A 19010-nucleotide genomic window follows, 5' to 3' on the forward strand; every position below is an offset into this window, starting at 1 on the left:
CGCATCCTGAGATACACCGTTTTGAAGAGAAAAAACCGCAATTTCCCATATAAAATGGCAAGCGCGCAACACTAAAAAACCAACTTGAGTATTCTGAGTTCAAACATAACTTTTCGTGAAGTAGACGAGAAATGATGAAAAACTACGTATTTGGTTTGCTTCTAGCAGACCAGGGTCGATTTTTATGACAGTTTGAAGATTTTCTCAATTTTGGCCAATAAAAATGGATTTTTATATGAGAAAATCGGAGTTTTTCCCTTCAAAACGGTATATCTCAGGATGCGCTCATATTATATTGGAACGATAAGTGTTTTTTATGTAAAAATGTCTGAGGAACGCGATGGCATTAAAAATTTTAAAATTAAAATATACGTATTGAGAGAAAAATTAACTTTTAATATTTAAATGAAAAAATTGCATAGTTGGCAACACTGTCAGCAAAAAATAATATTTTTTATAGACTCCTTGAACAATTTTCTTCAAAAGCCATCTTGTGGTTTGATTCTAGAGTAAATAGAATCGGAGATATGATCAAAAGAAAATCAAGGGTTTTGGCAATTTTCCAAAACGGGGGGTGCTCCCATGACCCGAGGGGTGGTTCAATTGACACAAAAATTTGGGTTTTTATATATTGGCCCTAGATGAACAGTTCCTCCAAATTTTGTTCAAATCCGTGAAGGTCGATTTCAAGTTTGCATCTTTTTTTAATCACTTCGCATGGAATGACCCTTATACAATTTTGAGTTTTCATTTTCGATTTCTATATATACTATAGAAACTTTTAAACGTTTGTGGGTGAACTGGAATTATCTTAAAAACCGCATATTTGGCATATGGTTCATAGAGCCACTTACCATTTGAATTAGTAGTGTTCCGAAAAAAAGTTCAAAATTGGTGCCGGTCTAGTACATATACTAAAAGCTATTTCACACACTACGGAAAAATATAATTATATCGCAAAATGTTTAGAATTTACTTATTACTATCAAAACACACAAAATCGGCCATATCTTCAACAAAATAATGTAATGCAACATAAACATATTGGAGAATGTATTTCACATTATTCTAGGGGTTTTGTACAAAGTTGGAGCTCAAAAAATCGTAATATTTTTTTATTGAACCCTCTCGCAGGTTGCTGGGATTGATGCTATTGTAAACCTCATCAAGCCACTGCAGATTCAATAGCGTTATCTAAATATAAGAACCTTTATTCTTTTTAGTTTCTATTTTCACCAAGTTCTACTACCAGAGGTTAATTAGTTTCCATGTTAATAATCCACCAATCATTATGAGTACTCAGGATTTGATTTATATACACGGAAAAAAAAATCCGTTCATAAATTCGTAAACAAAAGGTCACGATTTCGTGAACTGAACGATTTACGAAAACCATGACCAAGTTCCTGAAATTATGAATAATAAACCTCGTATTCATGAAACTATTTGTGTTTTCTAAAAACCAGTTCGCCCCGAATATATACATGGCGTTACATTAGAATGGCTGGTTGAGTTACTGTTGTTGTTGTCTGGACATGTTTAGTTTTTGTTGTGATTCTTGTTCATGATTTGGGAATACACAGTCGACAGTCAAACGTTGTTCATGCTTTCAAGAGCTTATTCGCGATTTTTGTGAATACTCATGACGTTAGCGGGATTAAAGTTCATGATTTCAAGATCTTAGTCGCGATGTTTGTAATTTCCATTCACGTTATCGTGATATTTTAGTCATGAGTAGAGTACTTCATGTTCACGATTTCAGGATTTTTGTCACGATTTTAAATATTTTCGTCACGAGTTGTGTGATTTAAGTTCATGATTTCAGAATCTTAGTCTCGATTTTTGTAATTTCTGTTCATGTTATCGTGATATTTTAGTGATGAATAGATCAATTCATGTTCATGATTTCAGGATCTTGGTCACGATTTTAGATTTTTGTAACTAGTTGTGTAATTTGTGTTCATGATTTCAAGATCTTAGTCACGATTTTCGTAATTTCTGTTTATGTTATCATGATATTTTATTTTAGAGTTTACTTTCAAAGAGTAGTGTAACTAATGGTCATGATATCGGCAGTTTTATCATGGTAGTCGTAAATTCTCTTAGCCTTATCGTGATCTATTACTTTTTGGTTACTAAAGTTTTTTTTACTCGGAATAACATGATAATTTGAACTGGATCATTAAAATGAGACTCATTCGTGATATCTGGTTCTGTGAACTGTATCACGCATACTATTTTGGGTTCTCAGTGCAGTTTTCGTTTTCTGTCCGGACATCACAATGAACCTTATCAAATAAATAACGATGTTCGAGGTTCTTAAAGTTTTTTTTATATCTACTGCTCGTTCCTATAACTAGTCGCTAGCAGCTGGGTATTTCATAAAAAAGTGCATGGAACAAAAATGATTCCACGAATAATACTCCAACTTTTGTGATAGAGTTCACATAAACATTTCATTACCATGTTGCATGAAATTGTAAATGATTGGGGATATCTTCTAAATATCACAAGCACGCCAATAGATACTAGATAGAACGTAAATCATGTACTAGGAACCATGAACCAGTTCACGAATACATGAATAATATATTATGATTTCGTGAACTTTTTCACGAAAACGAATGATAAGTTGTGACTTTTAAACTTGGTATCATGAATCAGTTCACGAATATATGAATAATATTTCACGATTTCGTAAACTATTTCATGAGTACGGATATTGGATCGTGACTAGTATGTTAGGAATCATGAACCAGTTCACGAATACATGAATAATATTTTATGATTTCGTGAACTATTTCACGAAAACGAATGGTAAGTTGTAACTATTATACTAGGTATCATGAACCGGTTCTCGTGAACATGAGGTACATGAATAATATTTCATGATGTCATGAACTATTTTACGAGCATGGATATTGGATCGCAACTAATATATTAGGAATCATGAACCAGTTCACGAATGCATGAATAATATTTGATGATTTTGTGAACCATTTCACGAGTAAGGATATTGGATCGTGACTAATATATTAGGGATCATGAATTAGTTCTCGAGGATTGAATGGATTCATGAATAAAATTCCGAATTTTGTGAAATAGTTCACGAAAAAATAGCCAGAATATTTTGATTTTGTGAACTATTGTTCCTATAACTATGAAAAAAAAAATCATGAGTCAACCTTTGGTTTTATGAATAATGTTCATAAAGTTGTGAACTAGTTCTTGGTGAAAACCGTGACTGAAGTTTACAAAACAAAATCAAATATTTCCACTAATGAAAGCGTTATGCGGGGAAATTGAACATAATTATAAAAGCCAAGATTTTTGGTCATGGTCCTGTTTTCGTAACGTAAAAACGTGATTGTTCCAGAATTCATGGCACTTTATTCACGATTTTGGGAACAATTTTTTTCCGTGTATAAAGCCCGCTTCAAGGTGATAAATACAATACGAAAGCGGTGTATCGAGGAGGCCGCTAGGGATGATGTGAGCCTATTTTCTATTCTATCTGATAATCTGTTGATCAACCAATAAACAAATAGACCAGGTCCGACGAGAGGGGGGGGGGGGGAGCATCTGCCTCGGGGCCCAGGTCAATTTTGGGGGCCCGCGTGTTTAACTGAAAATAAAAGATGTGGGTAGAGATTGAAAAAAAATTAAGATCCTCATACGAAAAAAATAATATTTAGGCGAATTGAAAAAAAATCTTGAAACTTGAACTAATTTTGTGAATACTGCTTAGCTCTTGATATTTTTCTTTTGTTAAAATAAAGGATATAGTCATATCCTCTAAACAAGATGTTTTGTAGTGAGCACAATATTACTAGATTGAATGCTCAAAAATTAATAGTTACAAAATATTTTTTGTAGGTATTCTAGAGCGAATCAGTTATAAATTTGGAACGGAAAACTAGGACTAGTCTTAAATTTGCGGAAAATAGCCAACAAAATCGATACAATAATTATTGTTTATTTTTAACAAATCTGTGAGTGAAGCAAAAACATGCTATTATTGCTTAAAAACGACTGAAACCGTTAAGCCCTCTACGCTCATGTTGTTTATAAACTACAACGTTTTCAAACAGCGTGGGGATCGTCTGAGATAAATGATAGCAGGAGCAAAATATGGTGCTCCGTATAAATACGGTGGTCGTCTAGGGGCAGATCACTTGTGATGTATTTTAAAAAAATCAGCGCAATTAAATGCATTTCTTTCCATCAAAATAGAAATCCATGATTGTATCCATGCGACGGTGGTCGTTGTCTTTAGGTCTGGTCGGATTAGGTCGAGTATTCATGGTACGGAGCAATTTTTGATGATGAAAATGTACGTATATTCAATTTCACCATATCGACAATACAGTACTGAACATTTCAATAAATTGATTCAGGCAAAAAGAATCATTTTTAATATCAACCAAAATCATTTGTTGAATGTAGTAGCGCTTGAATCGAAATGCCCCTGAATATGGACCATGAAAAAAAAATCGAGGTATGGCTACATTCTCTAGCACCGCATAAATGTTGCCATTGAGAAAGTAATGTCGTAATTCTGAGAAGTTACAGTGGATACATAGAGAAATTACTTCTCAGACGTTTTCAATGATGGTTTTGTTGTAATAATGCGGTTGGGTCCATTCTTTCCTTCCCTGGAAAAATGAAACACAATGCAGTACAACCAAACAGACAACTCTTTGCATAAACACAATGCGGAAAACATGTTCAGAAACCACTAAGGAAAATCCGTTCAGGTCATAATCTCTAATCTAATACCTCAAAATCAACAGGAAGCAACAAGCAAAGAATCAAGGCAGTATTAACGATGGCAACATAAACGCTCATCAAGGCTGCATAAATGATGACGATATTGACGTGTATGACAGCTCCCGTCACAAAAAAGGGCTCCAATTGTAAAGACAAATCAGGCGCAAGTGGTTCTGATGGACAACCTCTAATATTCGTTTATTTATTTTTTTATTTGTTTTTTAGCCTTTTTTTATCTATTAAATGAATAAAAGACACACGACTTTGTCAAATAAATTAATCATATAAAAAAGGGATTGATTTGAAAGTTACAATCTTCCAAATAAGAAGTCATATATGTTAGGGCCCGTCAGTAATTTTAGTCCCGGGGGCCCGGCGCGGCTCTCGACCGCCCTGCAAATAGATAAACGAGAAAGTATATGCTATGTGCTGGTTGGCTATTAAAGTATTACTAGTGTATGCTTCAAACACGTGATGTGTCATGTGATTATCGTAATTTCACCTGTATCTTGTATCTGTGCTATCTATTACATCTCTCATCTATTGCCTTTTATCACAGAGAACAGACATATAAGCAAGAACAAACTTTCCCGAAAAACCCGAAAAAACATTCAAATAAAAATACGTTGAAAATCACCATCGTATACAGGTTTGCATGCGTGAATCACCTTTGTGCACCCAAGTCCCGTATAGCGATTGCTGGACGATCGAAGCGCCGGCCAGTGGCAAGTAGCTACTTGCTGTTGTCATTTAAAAGCGACAGGTTTATTTCTTACACAAGTTGAAAACTTTACTTGTATGTCAGTTCTCAGTGTTTTTAACTCTTCTTTTCGAGTCCTATACTACCATTTTACACACGCCTTCATCTGATTCATTCCAAAAATATCGCCCATATCCACCGGATAGCATGTTTCATGGTGACATGACCTGGAATTCTAGTTGTTACGAGCGAACTCACTCCCTCCTAGCATCTAAGCCGCACACTAAAAAATTAGTATCAGTTACACGGCCCGCGCGATCATTCAAGAACACACACGAATATGTGAATGATACCACGGTCACAAAATCGAGTGTATACACGCGAAGTCACGTACACTAGCTAGCACACACGAAAAAACACGTTAACCACCCACGCACACTCGCATGATAATACCTCGGTGATAAAGTGAACGGCTTAACACTCATAAATGCTCAAGCAGGAACCCACAAGAATGCCCATGCGCACGCGATCACAAATCGCTCTTGTCCGGAAGTCTATCCTCGCTCCGAGAAAACTAGGTCCATGCCTTCAGCTACACCAATTGAAAAAAATGCGCTAATACCTAGTAGACAACCCGTCTCATGGCGTCATGTCCGGGAACCCTAGAGATACGGAGGAACCCATTCTCTGCTAGAATTTGAGCCATACACCGAAAATTAAATATCAGACTCAAGGTCGCGCGATCATTCAAGCACACGCAACCTATGCTTGAATAATAACCCCGGTGATACATGGCATACAAACGCACACACGATCGAGCTCGTTAACGTACAAACACTGGAGCCCTTAGTGATGATACACGCGCTCGTGAAATCCATATGTCCGTACATATCTGAACCATACATAAATATCACATTCAGAATCCCGGCCCGCTGCAATTGGCCTTAAGCATATGTTATAGTGGGTGACATTACCCGTCTCGTCTGCAATTGTAGTGACATGACACATGATTCTGGCGGGAAGCCTTGCCGAGACTCTAGTTCTGCAGCTCCAATAGGACAGCTCTTGAAAAACAAGATATTTGATGGCGTTGATGATTGGGTTAAAGCCACAGGTGAAGTCGTTGGAATTTTCTGAGGTGAAAAATCGCATCGGTATTGCTTCCAGATATTGGGAAACCGTATAAAACTTTTGTTCGTTCATAATGTTAAATATAATGCTCTCTGTAGATAATATTTCGATTTCAACACACTAACATTGTCTCAACTTGTCGAACTGAGTCGTTTAGCATATAAGTCTCGACGCTCAGGGCCTCGGAATAATTCTCCAAAGTTTGTACAAGTAAAATAAAACGAACAATTTAATATTTACTTCATAAATGAAAGAATTTTTGTTTGGATAGACATTTCTGCACGCGTCAGTCATTCTCGGACATTATTGCATTAGTGTCACAGAAGAAAGGAAGAGTCATCGCAATCGACGATCCACCAATCTGTTGATGGAATCGACTTAAAATGTTGGATGTTAAAATATACTGAATCTGCATATGCAATCTGTTGACCCCGGAGCAGGGCTCAGAAATATTGACAACCCCGGATGAGCTTGAAAGACGAAGGAAATTAAAGTCATGCTCGTCGCACTGAAAGTGATATTTCAGTTGTAAGCTTTGTCCTTCATTCGTTCAGTGCAGCGCATCCATTCAGTTATTTTCCGTGCAAATTTAGCTACAGCTGGAAACTGAATTTTGTTTACATCTGACTATTGATGACTTATGATAACATTACTGATGATTTCCCTTCTCTCTTTTTTCAGGTAAGTCTGCTTTCATGAGAAGACGAATACGGGTATGTTATATAAGAAAAAATTATGACACATTACTAATGAGATGATACAATCATCTATATTTAATGGCTATATTTATGTTATGTGATGATTCACTAATGAGGTACACCCCTCCAGTCCAAGTATATTCAATATTGACATTACATTCATGGGTTTCTTTTAGCAATTCTGTAATCATTATTTTTAATACATTAAATTACATATTAAATTCATCACTTGATTTGTTATAAATGGTATAAAACTATTACATTGAGGCAATAAGATAAGGTGGCGGGGCAAAAGAATTTGACACCGCCAAGCTAACGCATTTGTGCCTATCAAATAAACGAAATGAATAAAAAAAGTGTTTCACATTTCTTACAAAAAAAAATGTATAGGATTCGCTCAAACTTTGAAAACTTTTTCCAACACCCGGAGGGCTAAATCTCATACACCGTTCGAATCAGCTTGACAAATTAGGACTATGTCTGCATGTATGATAGGGTGTTCCAGAATGACATCATGTAAAAATCATGCTTATGCTATTGTGTTTCTCAGGTAGTTTTACACGTAAAAACATCTCATAAATCAAGATAACTTGAGCCAATTCCCAGACACAGTCATTTGAAGCAAAAAATTAAAAATTTCTAAGCACGTTTCTCGCTATATTTCAGTCACCAAGTAGAGTGTCAAAATTCTGAAAACGCCACTTTGTGAATATTTTTTAGACAAGTAGGGTAATTTGGGGAGAGATAACGTCTGAATATCGAATTTAATCGCACATTTCTTGAAATCGATCCTGCATCAAAGTAAACCATTCAATATTTGATAAAATCATTTTTATCAACTGCGACAAGTTTCGAAAATATTGTGCAATGGTTTTTGTCATGAAAAAAAAAATCATCACATTTCCATGAAAATTTTTTTAAAAAAAGGAGATGCCGCACCATGGTCATAAACTGAAAAATGGTGAACAAAAGCATTTTTAGCTATGTTTTTGTGATTAGGGGTCTTCAGCTGAGTTTCATGAAGTTTGATTACACCTATAAATCCTATAAGCCAGCATCTTGATTTTTCTTAAGGGGGTAATACCATTTCCAGAAACATTTTCTTATTCAACATTTTAAAAATATTTTTCTTTTGCAATCTCGTGTAACGGTAAGTTGGAGTAACTTAATTAATGGTACTACTTATTTATATGTTTGTACGAGCGATATATTGGTTGCGGTTCCCTAAAATCAGTTTTTGGTTGTTTCATCCAACAATGTATTTATATAACTTTGGTTTGTTCTTGAAAGATTCATTTTGAAAAGCATCAATTCATCGAAATTTACATTTTTATCCCAAGATTGACATCACTACAAATCAATGGGTTTTTTAAAATTAGTGCCTGAAACTTTAAAGAATAAATCGAAGTAGCTGATACTTAGATACATATCGCCCGTTTAAATATATAGATAATTAGACCCATATTCCTATATGTCACTGTGTTAGGTCCGCTAGTTTGTGGATATACCTTATTAATCTTCAACCAATCACTGTCGCAATCAGTGTTTCCCGTGTGTTGGAAAAAATCAGTAATGTTTCCCGTTTTTAAAAAAGGTGATAAGCAAAATGTTGCGAACTATCGTGGTATAACCTCGCTCTGCACTGGATCAAAGTTGTTTGAGATTCTAGTAGGAAATATGCTCTATCGTGAGACCAAAGCATACATATCGAAGGACCAACATGGTTTTTTTGCAGACAGGTCAACAACCACCAATCTAGCCCAATTTACATCGTACTGTTTTAAAAACATCGAAGATGGATCACAAGTAGACACTATATACACTGATCTTAAAGCTGCCTTCGATTGTGTAGACCACTCTCTTCTTCTGGCAAAGATCGAGCGACTGGGTGCTCCATCAAATTTTACAGGATGGCTTAAATCATATCTCGTAGATCGTTCTCTGTCTGTGAAATTAGGAAGTAACGTGTCATATAGCTTCATCAACTTGTCGGGTGTACCTCAAGGGAGCAATCTCGGACCGTTACTTTTTTCTTTATTCTTCAACGACGTCTGCTATGTTATACCCCCAGGGTGCAAACTCATATATGCTGATGATCTCAAACTCTTTCTCATTGTGCGGTCAATAGAGGACTTCAGCGACATCTAGATGCTTTCTGTAACTGGTGTAATCGCAACTTGTTGGCTCTCAGTGTGTCCAAATGCTCTATAATATCCTTCACACGCAGAAAAAATCCAATTCTCTGGAGCTACAACATCGCCGGCCAATTGCTAGAGAGAGTGTCAGTTATCAGAGACCTTGGTGTACTCCTGGACTCGCAACTGACATTCAGAAACCATTACTCTCACGTTATAGCACAGGGAAATAGAAACCTTGGCTTCATAATAAGAATCGCCAACGAGTTTACTGATCCATATTGTCTGCGGGCATTGTATTTTTCACTTGTTCGGTCTGTCCTGGAAGCTTCCGCAGCCATTTGGTGTCCTTATACGAGCATTTGGACTAACAGAATTGAAGCAGTACAAGCAAGATTCCTCCGCTTTGCTCTTAGAACTTTGCCGTGGCGTAACCCAACAGAGCTACCACCATACATTGATCGCTGTCGTCTGCTCAATATGGAAACTCTGGCAAAAAGGCGAAATACATTCAGAGCGGTATTTATTGGGAAAATATTGACTGGCCAAATGGATGCCCCAGATAATCTCTCACAAATCAACGTACCCCCCAGAAACCTTAGATCACGTAACTTTTTAAGACTAGACTTTCAGCGCACCGAGTACGGTCAGAACGAACCCATAAGGGCGATGTGTAATGTTTTCAATAGTGTGTATGACCATTTCGATTTTTATGTTTCTAGTGATGTTTTCAAGAATAGACTTAGGAGATTGACTTAGCTTATAAGATTATGTGAAAATATTTCTGTAATGTTATTGAAATGCTGTATACCTTGTATGTAATTTTGTTAATTTGTAATGTCAGTTCATTGTAATTGTAGAAAAAACGTGCGAAAAGATTATGTGCTTTTCCCATACAACAACATTAAATTTCATGTAGACCAACGTGGGTCAGATGAAAAATGGAAATAAATAAATTAATTAATTAATAATCTATACCTGACGCAAATGATTATTTAATGATATTCCGAGGTGAAAAAATACTTTTTAGCTACGTATCCTCCACCATCGAGTGCGGCATCTCACCCGCAATTTTGATGCGGCATCTCATGATCTGAATGCCTTCTAAAAGGTCCAAGCTATTCAACCGATACATGATTTTCCAACAAAAATCGTACAATTAAAAAAAACGAAATTTTAATGTGGTACTGAAAAACTTTCGGCACTCCGTGATGCAACTGGACGCTCATAATTATTAATAAAATTTTTGTGAGTTAATAATAAGGATTATTTTACATCTCCAGTGTTGGAATTCTTCGAAAGACAAACTCACAATATCATATAACCGTATAACCGTATAAAAGTGACGAGATATAGAAAGTGCGGCATCTCACCCGACGCGACATTTCTCCCGAAATTACCCTAATGTGGCATATCTAACTCATTTTACCCCAAAATGTCGTTTGCATAAGATAGCACAACAGCTACGATAAGTTCTGCTGTTTCCTTAAAAATAATTTTTGCATTTTAGTATACAACAGAGTTACTCACAGAATCAAAAGTAATATTACATCCTACTAGGCAAAGAAAATATTTGTATTAGCACCAAAATTTTCAAAATGTTTGTATTATGAGAAAACTATAATTACATAAGGATTTGCTTTCCTCTGAATATGTAGGGATATCCCTTCAAAACGTTGCACTATGGGAAGGCATGTGCCAAAAATTGGAAACTACATCAAATTCAATTTAATTCAATTGTATATACACTATATTATTAAAGAAATCCTTGCGAATCTTAGAAAAATATTTGACTTAATTGGGTAATATAGATGTTTGAAGATGAAATTTTTGAAAATAGACATTTCACGTGCGTTTTTTTTAAATTGTCGTATCTCTAATGAATTATGAATAAAACATATGTTCTAATATGTCATTTGAAAGCTTGCCTTGTAACTATATTATTAAAAATGCCTATTCATTGTGTTGGTATGAATTTTTATAAAAAATAATGGATCAATGTTCAAAAATCCACAATCCATAAATTAGATGCGGGAAAAAAGTTTGGTGGAGACCCTTAAAATTGACAAAAACATACTCGCCAACATAGCCTAGACACTTCACACTCTTTTCTATTTACTTTAATGCAAATGAATAATGTGAAATAGTTACCTATCCCATTAACGAATAGCATTCTCTCTCTGTCATTCTCTTTTGAAGGAGCTTGAAAGGACATGTGACCTTATCTCAGTGTACTATTTCAAATACGCGTTAAAATACTGGACCTGAAAATTCCATTCTGTAGAAAAATCTTTTTCTTTTTGAGAAATCTGTGCCAAAACAGACATCTTTGAATACCAAAACAAATTGAACGCTTCAATTTCCTAATAAGGTCCATCAATAAAGTAGAAACGTCGTCGCTGGAGAAAGCAATTTTGAATATAGTGTGAAAATTCCAAAGCGACAAAATCATTTGTTCGAGTTACACTGCCAGCCGGTAGTTTTCAGTACACTCAGTATACATTGAAGGCGTTGCCGTAGAATTGAAAAATTGAATATTTAAATATTAATGTCGCCTTCCATTTTATGGTATATTATTTTTTTCAGGCTAAAAAAAAGTTATTTTTTCGAAAATTCTGCTTTTTCTGTAACCCCTTTAACCGTTTCCGGATTGATAATGTAAATAATTTCTCCAAATATCAATAAAAACAATAATGACCGGCATTGGCAGTTCGTTCAATTAAACTCGGTAAAGATTATATAAATTTCTTTACGCTATTCTCTCCTACGCTTGCCTTCCGCCGATGTCTGCCGTACCACGGCAGATAGTCCAACACGCAAAAGCGACCCCAACCCAGAGCCAGTTCCCACTGCAGCTGTCAGTTTGAGCATTGTTAGACAGTGTTTTCACTTGTAACATTGTCAAAAATTATGACTCCTTTCAATGCATTGTTCAAACCTTTTTATATTACGCACCTAACAACTTAATGGATAGTTTAATTTACCATGTCTATCTTTCAATGGCTGCAAATTATAGAACTATTTGAGCATAAATTATTGAAGGCTTTATTGGTTCGTTGCCTTTTCAATCAAAGGGCGATCATAATCGCGACGGCCAGCACTGCTTTCTGTTCGGTGAAGCGATCCGGCGCGCCTTAGTGAGGCGTGACCCCCGCCTTCTAGCCAGTGTATATCTCAAAATAAACTGCTTGGCTATTTGAACCTAGCCGATACCTTGCGTGATCGACCTTGAGGTGGGTGGAGAAATTTGAACATATTTTTCTGCATATCAGTTCCGTTCGACGACCTTGATGCACGTTGGGCAAACTCTATTGAATTTTTACCATAAATACGCAGTGATTCTATCAACAAGTCATCAGTCCATCAAGTTGTGTTCTTGGTAGAACGTGCAACTGCGTAAAGCCTAACAAAAATGATCAAGTTTGCCGTGGTAACCGTTGCCCTGGTGGGCGTAACTTTGGCCTTCGAACACTACGGGTTCGTCAACGAGGTTAAACACATCCCATACAAGTGGTACGGTGGCGGCCAGGGTGGCTTCGGTGGTGGAATCGGCGGCGGAATTGGCGGCGACATTGGCGGCGGTTTTGGCGGTGGTTTGGGCGGCGGCTTTGGCGGAGGAGTGGGTGGTGGTTTCGGGGGTGGAATTGGCGGCGGACTGGGTGGCGGCATCGGCGGAGGCGAGGTAAGTTTGGAGCGACAGTGAACAGTGGAACATTGCTAACTGAAAAAAAACAAAATTCTCGATCCGCAGAGTGGTTTGGATTACTACTCGTACCCGAAGTACAAGTACGAGTACGGAGTGAAGGACTACCATACCGGTGATCACAAAAGCCAGTGGGAGGTTCGTGATGGAGATGTCGTCAAGGGCGAGTACACGCTGGATGAACCCGATGGCACCAAGCGTATTGTGGAGTACTACGCCGATGACAAGAACGGGTTCGAAGCCAAGGTGAAAAACATTGGACATTCCATCGGTGGAGGACAGGGTGGCTTCGGAGGTGAGGAGGGTGGATTTGGAGGCGGTTATCACGGTCTCGGATACAGCTACAGCAAACTGAAGAAGTACAACTGAAACTGTGACGGATGCAGCAAGACTGAATTTACTGATGCCAAGTTATGTAGCCTAGATTTATAAAATTGAAATTTGATGCATAAGATCATTTGAAGCATTTTTACCGACATCGAAACAGAGATTGAAATGATTAGCTCTGAAGTTCCAGCTCACACATTTGCACATTATATGCCGTCGAAAGTATGAACACAATTTATCTATCTATAAATCTACTTCCTCTATTGTCACAATCCCGAGATAGGTCCTGTTTTTCTACCATATTTTGTTCTACACGAACTCTCACCGGGGCCCTTGAGAGCTCTTGTAATGTCAGGTACACAACCGTACTCCGCTATTTCTGCCGTTGTCGCAATGCCATCATATCGTTGTGTTATTTATGTGTGTACCGCTCAATTATCGCGATTACGCGCTAGCTTTTTGGCATCGGTGGTGTCTGCCTTGGCAAAGTTTCGCACCACCATTATTTACCAGCATCATCTCGAATGGTAAAACGGGGAACTGTGTGTAGTACGTGTAGCATGATAAGAATGTGGAAATTAGGTTCCATGACTATCTGTTTCGCGGCAGCCCCTGGTCCAAACAATCGCCGCCGGGCGTCGTCGTGCCGTACACGAAACATGAAACAAAATATATGCACACGCGATCGTCGTGCGTCAAGTGACGGTCTTCCCGTCTATGAAATGCAAGATAGTGGTAAATGAAAGTCACCATATGTACATAATAACAGAATTCCATCGATTAAATCACGGGTGTATGTATATGTGTGTGCGAATGGGAATCAACATAGACCTGGTAGTGAGATCGTTCGAACGATGAAGGAATGTGTGACGGATATGTGCGCGAAAAAACATCGTTCCATGCAGATTCCGCTTGCAACATATGCAATTGGGTCACATTCAAACGCACCACACGTGCCAGCAGAACGACAATTGTTTATTTTTATTACTTGAGGGATTCCATAGCAAAGTGGCCGATCATAAAACATGACCATCGCCGATTCGAACAAAACTTTGGTTTATTAATCTTCATCTTTTCCTCTGTTAATTAGAATATTTTGACTCAAGTGCAATTTTTCAAAAGGGCGTAGTAGTTTTTGCAATCATTACTTTCAAACAAATTTTGTTCGATTACCGTATTTTGTAGAGTAAATTTTTTCCGAGAATAAGTTAAAGGGAAATAGTTCTGCTCGAAAAAAATGTACATTGAAAAAAGCAGTGAAATTTTTTTACAAGTAAAAAAAATGTTAACAATTATTGACAACAGAAGCCTTAAAAGAAAGGAAACATTCTGAATGTCATTACATCATGGAAAAACTATCAGTAAAAAAGGAGTTATAACAACTATTTTAAACAAATTTTTAAAGAGACATATTTGTTCTTTGCAAAAAAACTATTAGTTTCATTTTACATATTACCATTTTAGGAATAGAATTTTAACCGCCCCAGCTACGCCTATCCCCTAAGTTGATGGATTTGACAGTATTGCAAACATCATCAGGCATACTTCGTGCATCAATGAACCCCTGACAGACAATTGCTTTAAGATAGTTATTGCATTACACCTCGATAGTGGTTCATCGGGGAGACCGAGAGAACTTGTAAGCCTTTATTTTTATATTTTGTGTTTTTTCATACTTTGCTCCAGCCTAAACTAACGATCAACCAATTTAGAAATGTAAAAGTATAAGCCTATTAGTGTTAGTGTAGTAATCAGTAGTTTGTAGTACTAGTGTACAATGGTTATGTGCTAGTCGTGTGTCTACTTGAGTACGTGAGTCTGAGTATCTGTGGTCAGGTAATGGATGCAGAACTGGCGATGATAGAATAGTTGGTAATTTATTGTTTCGCGTGCAATTTTTTCCTTCCTAGAGTTCGTTGGTCACTTTTTTCGGGTGTTGGATAAATGAAGATACGATTAATTTATCGACGCACGCGAATCGTGTTCTTCCACTAGCTTGCTTTTTTACTACTGATGTATACTAAAAACAATATCGGTCAATTTATACGCTTCTACTTAAACTCTTTTCATCTTTTTCATCTTTATTCGGCATGTTCCTTTTTCTTTTATTACTATATCCTCAATTAGACTCATACCAACACTCACTAACACAATTAATTGAATATTCTCACATATACATGCATAGTCTCTCTCGTTCCAAACGTAAACACTCGTGGCCTTCGCAATAACACAAACGTGAACATGTAATTGCAATCATCTACACATACTTACACTTGCGATCAAGCCAACATTAAAGTACCCCGGTATTAAAGTGAACGTTTTAACACTTATGAATTTACAAACATGGTCCAACGTCTTAACCCACCGATCACGCGATCATGTATCGGTCACGTCCGCAAGTGCCTAGCCTCCATGCAGACAGCCTACTCTCGCACCTTCAGTTGAACCGATGAAAAAATGTCATATTCACTAGACAACACGTCCATAGCAACATGACTGGGAACTGATGCGGTTGATATGGGAGAACTCTCTTCTAGTATCTGAACAGTATACTGAAAATTAAGCATCAGATACACGGTCCGCGCGATTATTTAAGAACACACGCGAATATGCGAATGGCCACATGGTTAAAAAATTGAATTCATCCACGCGAAGTTACATACACGCTAGAAGACGCGACGAAAATGGTTAACATCTAAACGCCCGAGCATTTCGCGATCATACACGCACACCTACGCCCATGAGCTGGCAAACAGAAAAACACCCTGATGACTAAATTAACGTTTTAGCACTTCTACATTTACAAACGCGATCTCAAGCGTGAATCTACATGTTCGCGCCGATCCACAGTGGTCCCAAAGAGCAAAAAAGGGGTTTTTTTTAGATTGCTTCAAAACAGTTGACTTTAGCAATATGGCGTCTTTGAGAAAGTTTCTTGGAGTAGAACTCCCCTTCTTTCTGTCTTATCGGATTGATGATTAATCTTCCTAAAAGTGAGTTACGAAATTTATTTTCTTCAATAATTCAGATAGACGAATACTTACTTCAGCAAAGTTGTAGAGAAACTCGTTACAAATATTTTATTTTATTTCTATTTTAAGACTTCAACACTATCTTTTGAGGTTTTTGAGATATGGGACGTTATTTGCGAAAGGCCTCTTAAAAGCAGTTTTTTCATCATAAGTTTTCTTCTAGATTTTTAAGTAATATCAGCCTCCTAGTGGACACCAGCCATGCGCGTATATTTTTTGCCAATTACTAGAACAAGATTGGAGACAATAAAAACAAAAAGAAACTAATTTATTTAATTCAGAAAAATCTTGAGGAGTGCTATTACAAACTACATTGTTGAAGACATGAAGGCTCCATGTGTTCAAGATATCAACATATTTTGGCTATTTGCATTTACCTTTAAAATAAATTATTATGATTTTACTGTTTATGATAAATCTCTTCTACTGTTTCGAAACAATAAGATTTACATTTTATCCAAAGCTTGAGTTTGTGAACCTCACAAAAGAAATTTATTTTAGAAAAAAAAGATAAAGGAACATTTCGTAAATATCATTTTATAACTCGATAAAGTCCCTACACATATTATTCATAAAGTATGGTTTTTTTAGTGTTTCGGATTCTCCTCGTCAGTAACTAGCACCATCTGGATGTCCAGTTAGACTATGTATCTGAACTAGTACCCAAATTAGCACTAGTTAGACACTAAATTCCAAAAAGTCACACGTCTTGCGTGAACACTAAACCACTGGCTTATACCGAGTGATGTCTCGATAGTAAGCACAGAGGTTCTGTTTGCCGACGAGGAATATGAACCGAAATTTATTATTCATGCCTGCAACAAAATTGTTTTAAATGCTGGTCTCAACAAATTCACTAAAGATACGAACTCTGTTACTATTTTTTGTAAAAATTAATTTCCTCATAAATTCAAAACTTCAAAAATGACGGTTTTGGAATTATGACATGTGGACAGTAAGCTCGATTTTCACCAAACCGAATTTCTGGCTACGCCGCTGACTTCAAGTAAGTAGAAGCAAAGTCGTTCTATACTCGTCCACAAGAAACTTCTTGGAATACTGCCTATCTATTATTATACAATGAAGACCCGATTTGATTAAATGAAAATATGTTTTATAAGCTCTAGCAGACAAACAAGGCTGTATTCAAGTAAATCCTTTCTTGAGCATGTTTTCCTTATCTTAAAGAGGCAAATATGCAAAAATGAAAAATTCATTTTTGTTTAATTTGCGCGAGACGACCCCTTTAAGAGAAATTTATGTTAACTAATCAGAAATAGTTATCAGACTACATCAAATGAAGGGAAGAATATTTTAGCAGTTTTTTTAATGAACAAAAAGTATGACCCGATTTAGTCAATGTCCCCATTTTGTCAGCCTAAAATACACCATGGGGCTGATTGTTGAACCTGATGACTGCAAAGTTTCTAAGTTACAAACATCGGATCGATCTGAAACATATCTTGGAAAATGAAAAGCTATGTAAATAACTCCAAGCAACGGCGTAGCCACGGAAGGCTTCATGATTCAACCCCACCCCTCGCCAACCACCCAAAAAAAAAATAATTGGATTGATGAGAATAATTCATTGATGTTGACTGACTTCATTCAATATTACAAGAATAATTATCAAATCAGTACATTTAAAACCTGTCGTTTTAAACATCATAAGGACTTTTAAAAAGTTGTGGGAATGGAATCCTGATCTGTAACTGATCTATTGGTCTTGATCTAACAGTTGTCTAATCACATCAATATCAGATACCTGCCTGAAAACATTCCAATAGACACTCATTCCAAATCTCTGAAATCAATCATAATCCTCACATTTCCTATCATATTGAGCTCTTTTTTGAATGGATGTACTGTAATATGGATTAGGGTTTTTTAATAGGAAGCGAAGTTGGAAACAGAGAAACATGGAACTGCTCACCGAAAAAATGCACAGCATTCAACATTTGCTGAACTGAACATGTCTTTATTTTGAAAATGCGTAGAGTTGAGACGAAAACGTAATATGATTAATAACGAGGATAACACTTTCCGAAAGTAGAGTAAAACTTATGAAAAATGGCGTTTTCCGTTCGACTCTAGCAGGTCCTGATCACTTTTGATGAGCTTTATTTTTGTTGTGTTACCAATTATATGAATAGGTAAAATAAATATTCGCAAATAGTAATTTAAGGTCAAGATTACATCATTTTAATTTATTTAATTATATTAACCGCCAATTCCGGAGGTTTAGTATCTTCGATTCATTTCACAAACGTTAAACAGCACATCATCTGATAAAATAACTTTGGCGTTATATCCTCTAAGAAATATTTATGGAGAATTTACTCCTCAAACAAGTTTCGAACTAGACTTAATGTCTTCAGCAAAATTTTGAGGAGTGGTATCACAAACCACTTTGTTGAAGACATGAAGGCTCCGTGTGTTCATTGTATCAACATATTTTAGGCTACTTGTACCTTTAAAATAAATTATTATGATTTTACTGTGTTTGATCTTCTA

At 36.5% G+C, this 19010-nt stretch overlaps 2 protein-coding genes across 10 annotated transcripts in view; both read left to right on the forward strand.

The window, feature by feature from the left end:
- LOC131688439 (protein alan shepard) overlaps positions 1-19010 on the forward strand; it is a 592207-nt gene that overhangs the window by 65692 nt on the left and 507505 nt on the right. The gene's annotated exons all lie outside the window — the stretch shown is intronic.
- On the forward strand, positions 12736-13868 carry LOC131688440 (adult-specific cuticular protein ACP-20-like). The gene is made up of 2 exons (XM_058972682.1): positions 12736-13133; positions 13188-13868. Exons 1-2 carry the CDS (start codon positions 12847-12849, stop codon positions 13504-13506), a joined length of 606 nt encoding a protein of 201 aa, XP_058828665.1. The 5' UTR covers positions 12736-12846; the 3' UTR covers positions 13507-13868.

The sequence above is a fragment of the Topomyia yanbarensis genome, chromosome 3, assembly GCF_030247195.1.
Source record: "Topomyia yanbarensis strain Yona2022 chromosome 3, ASM3024719v1, whole genome shotgun sequence".
In the NCBI taxonomy this organism is placed as follows: domain Eukaryota; kingdom Metazoa; phylum Arthropoda; class Insecta; order Diptera; family Culicidae; genus Topomyia; species Topomyia yanbarensis.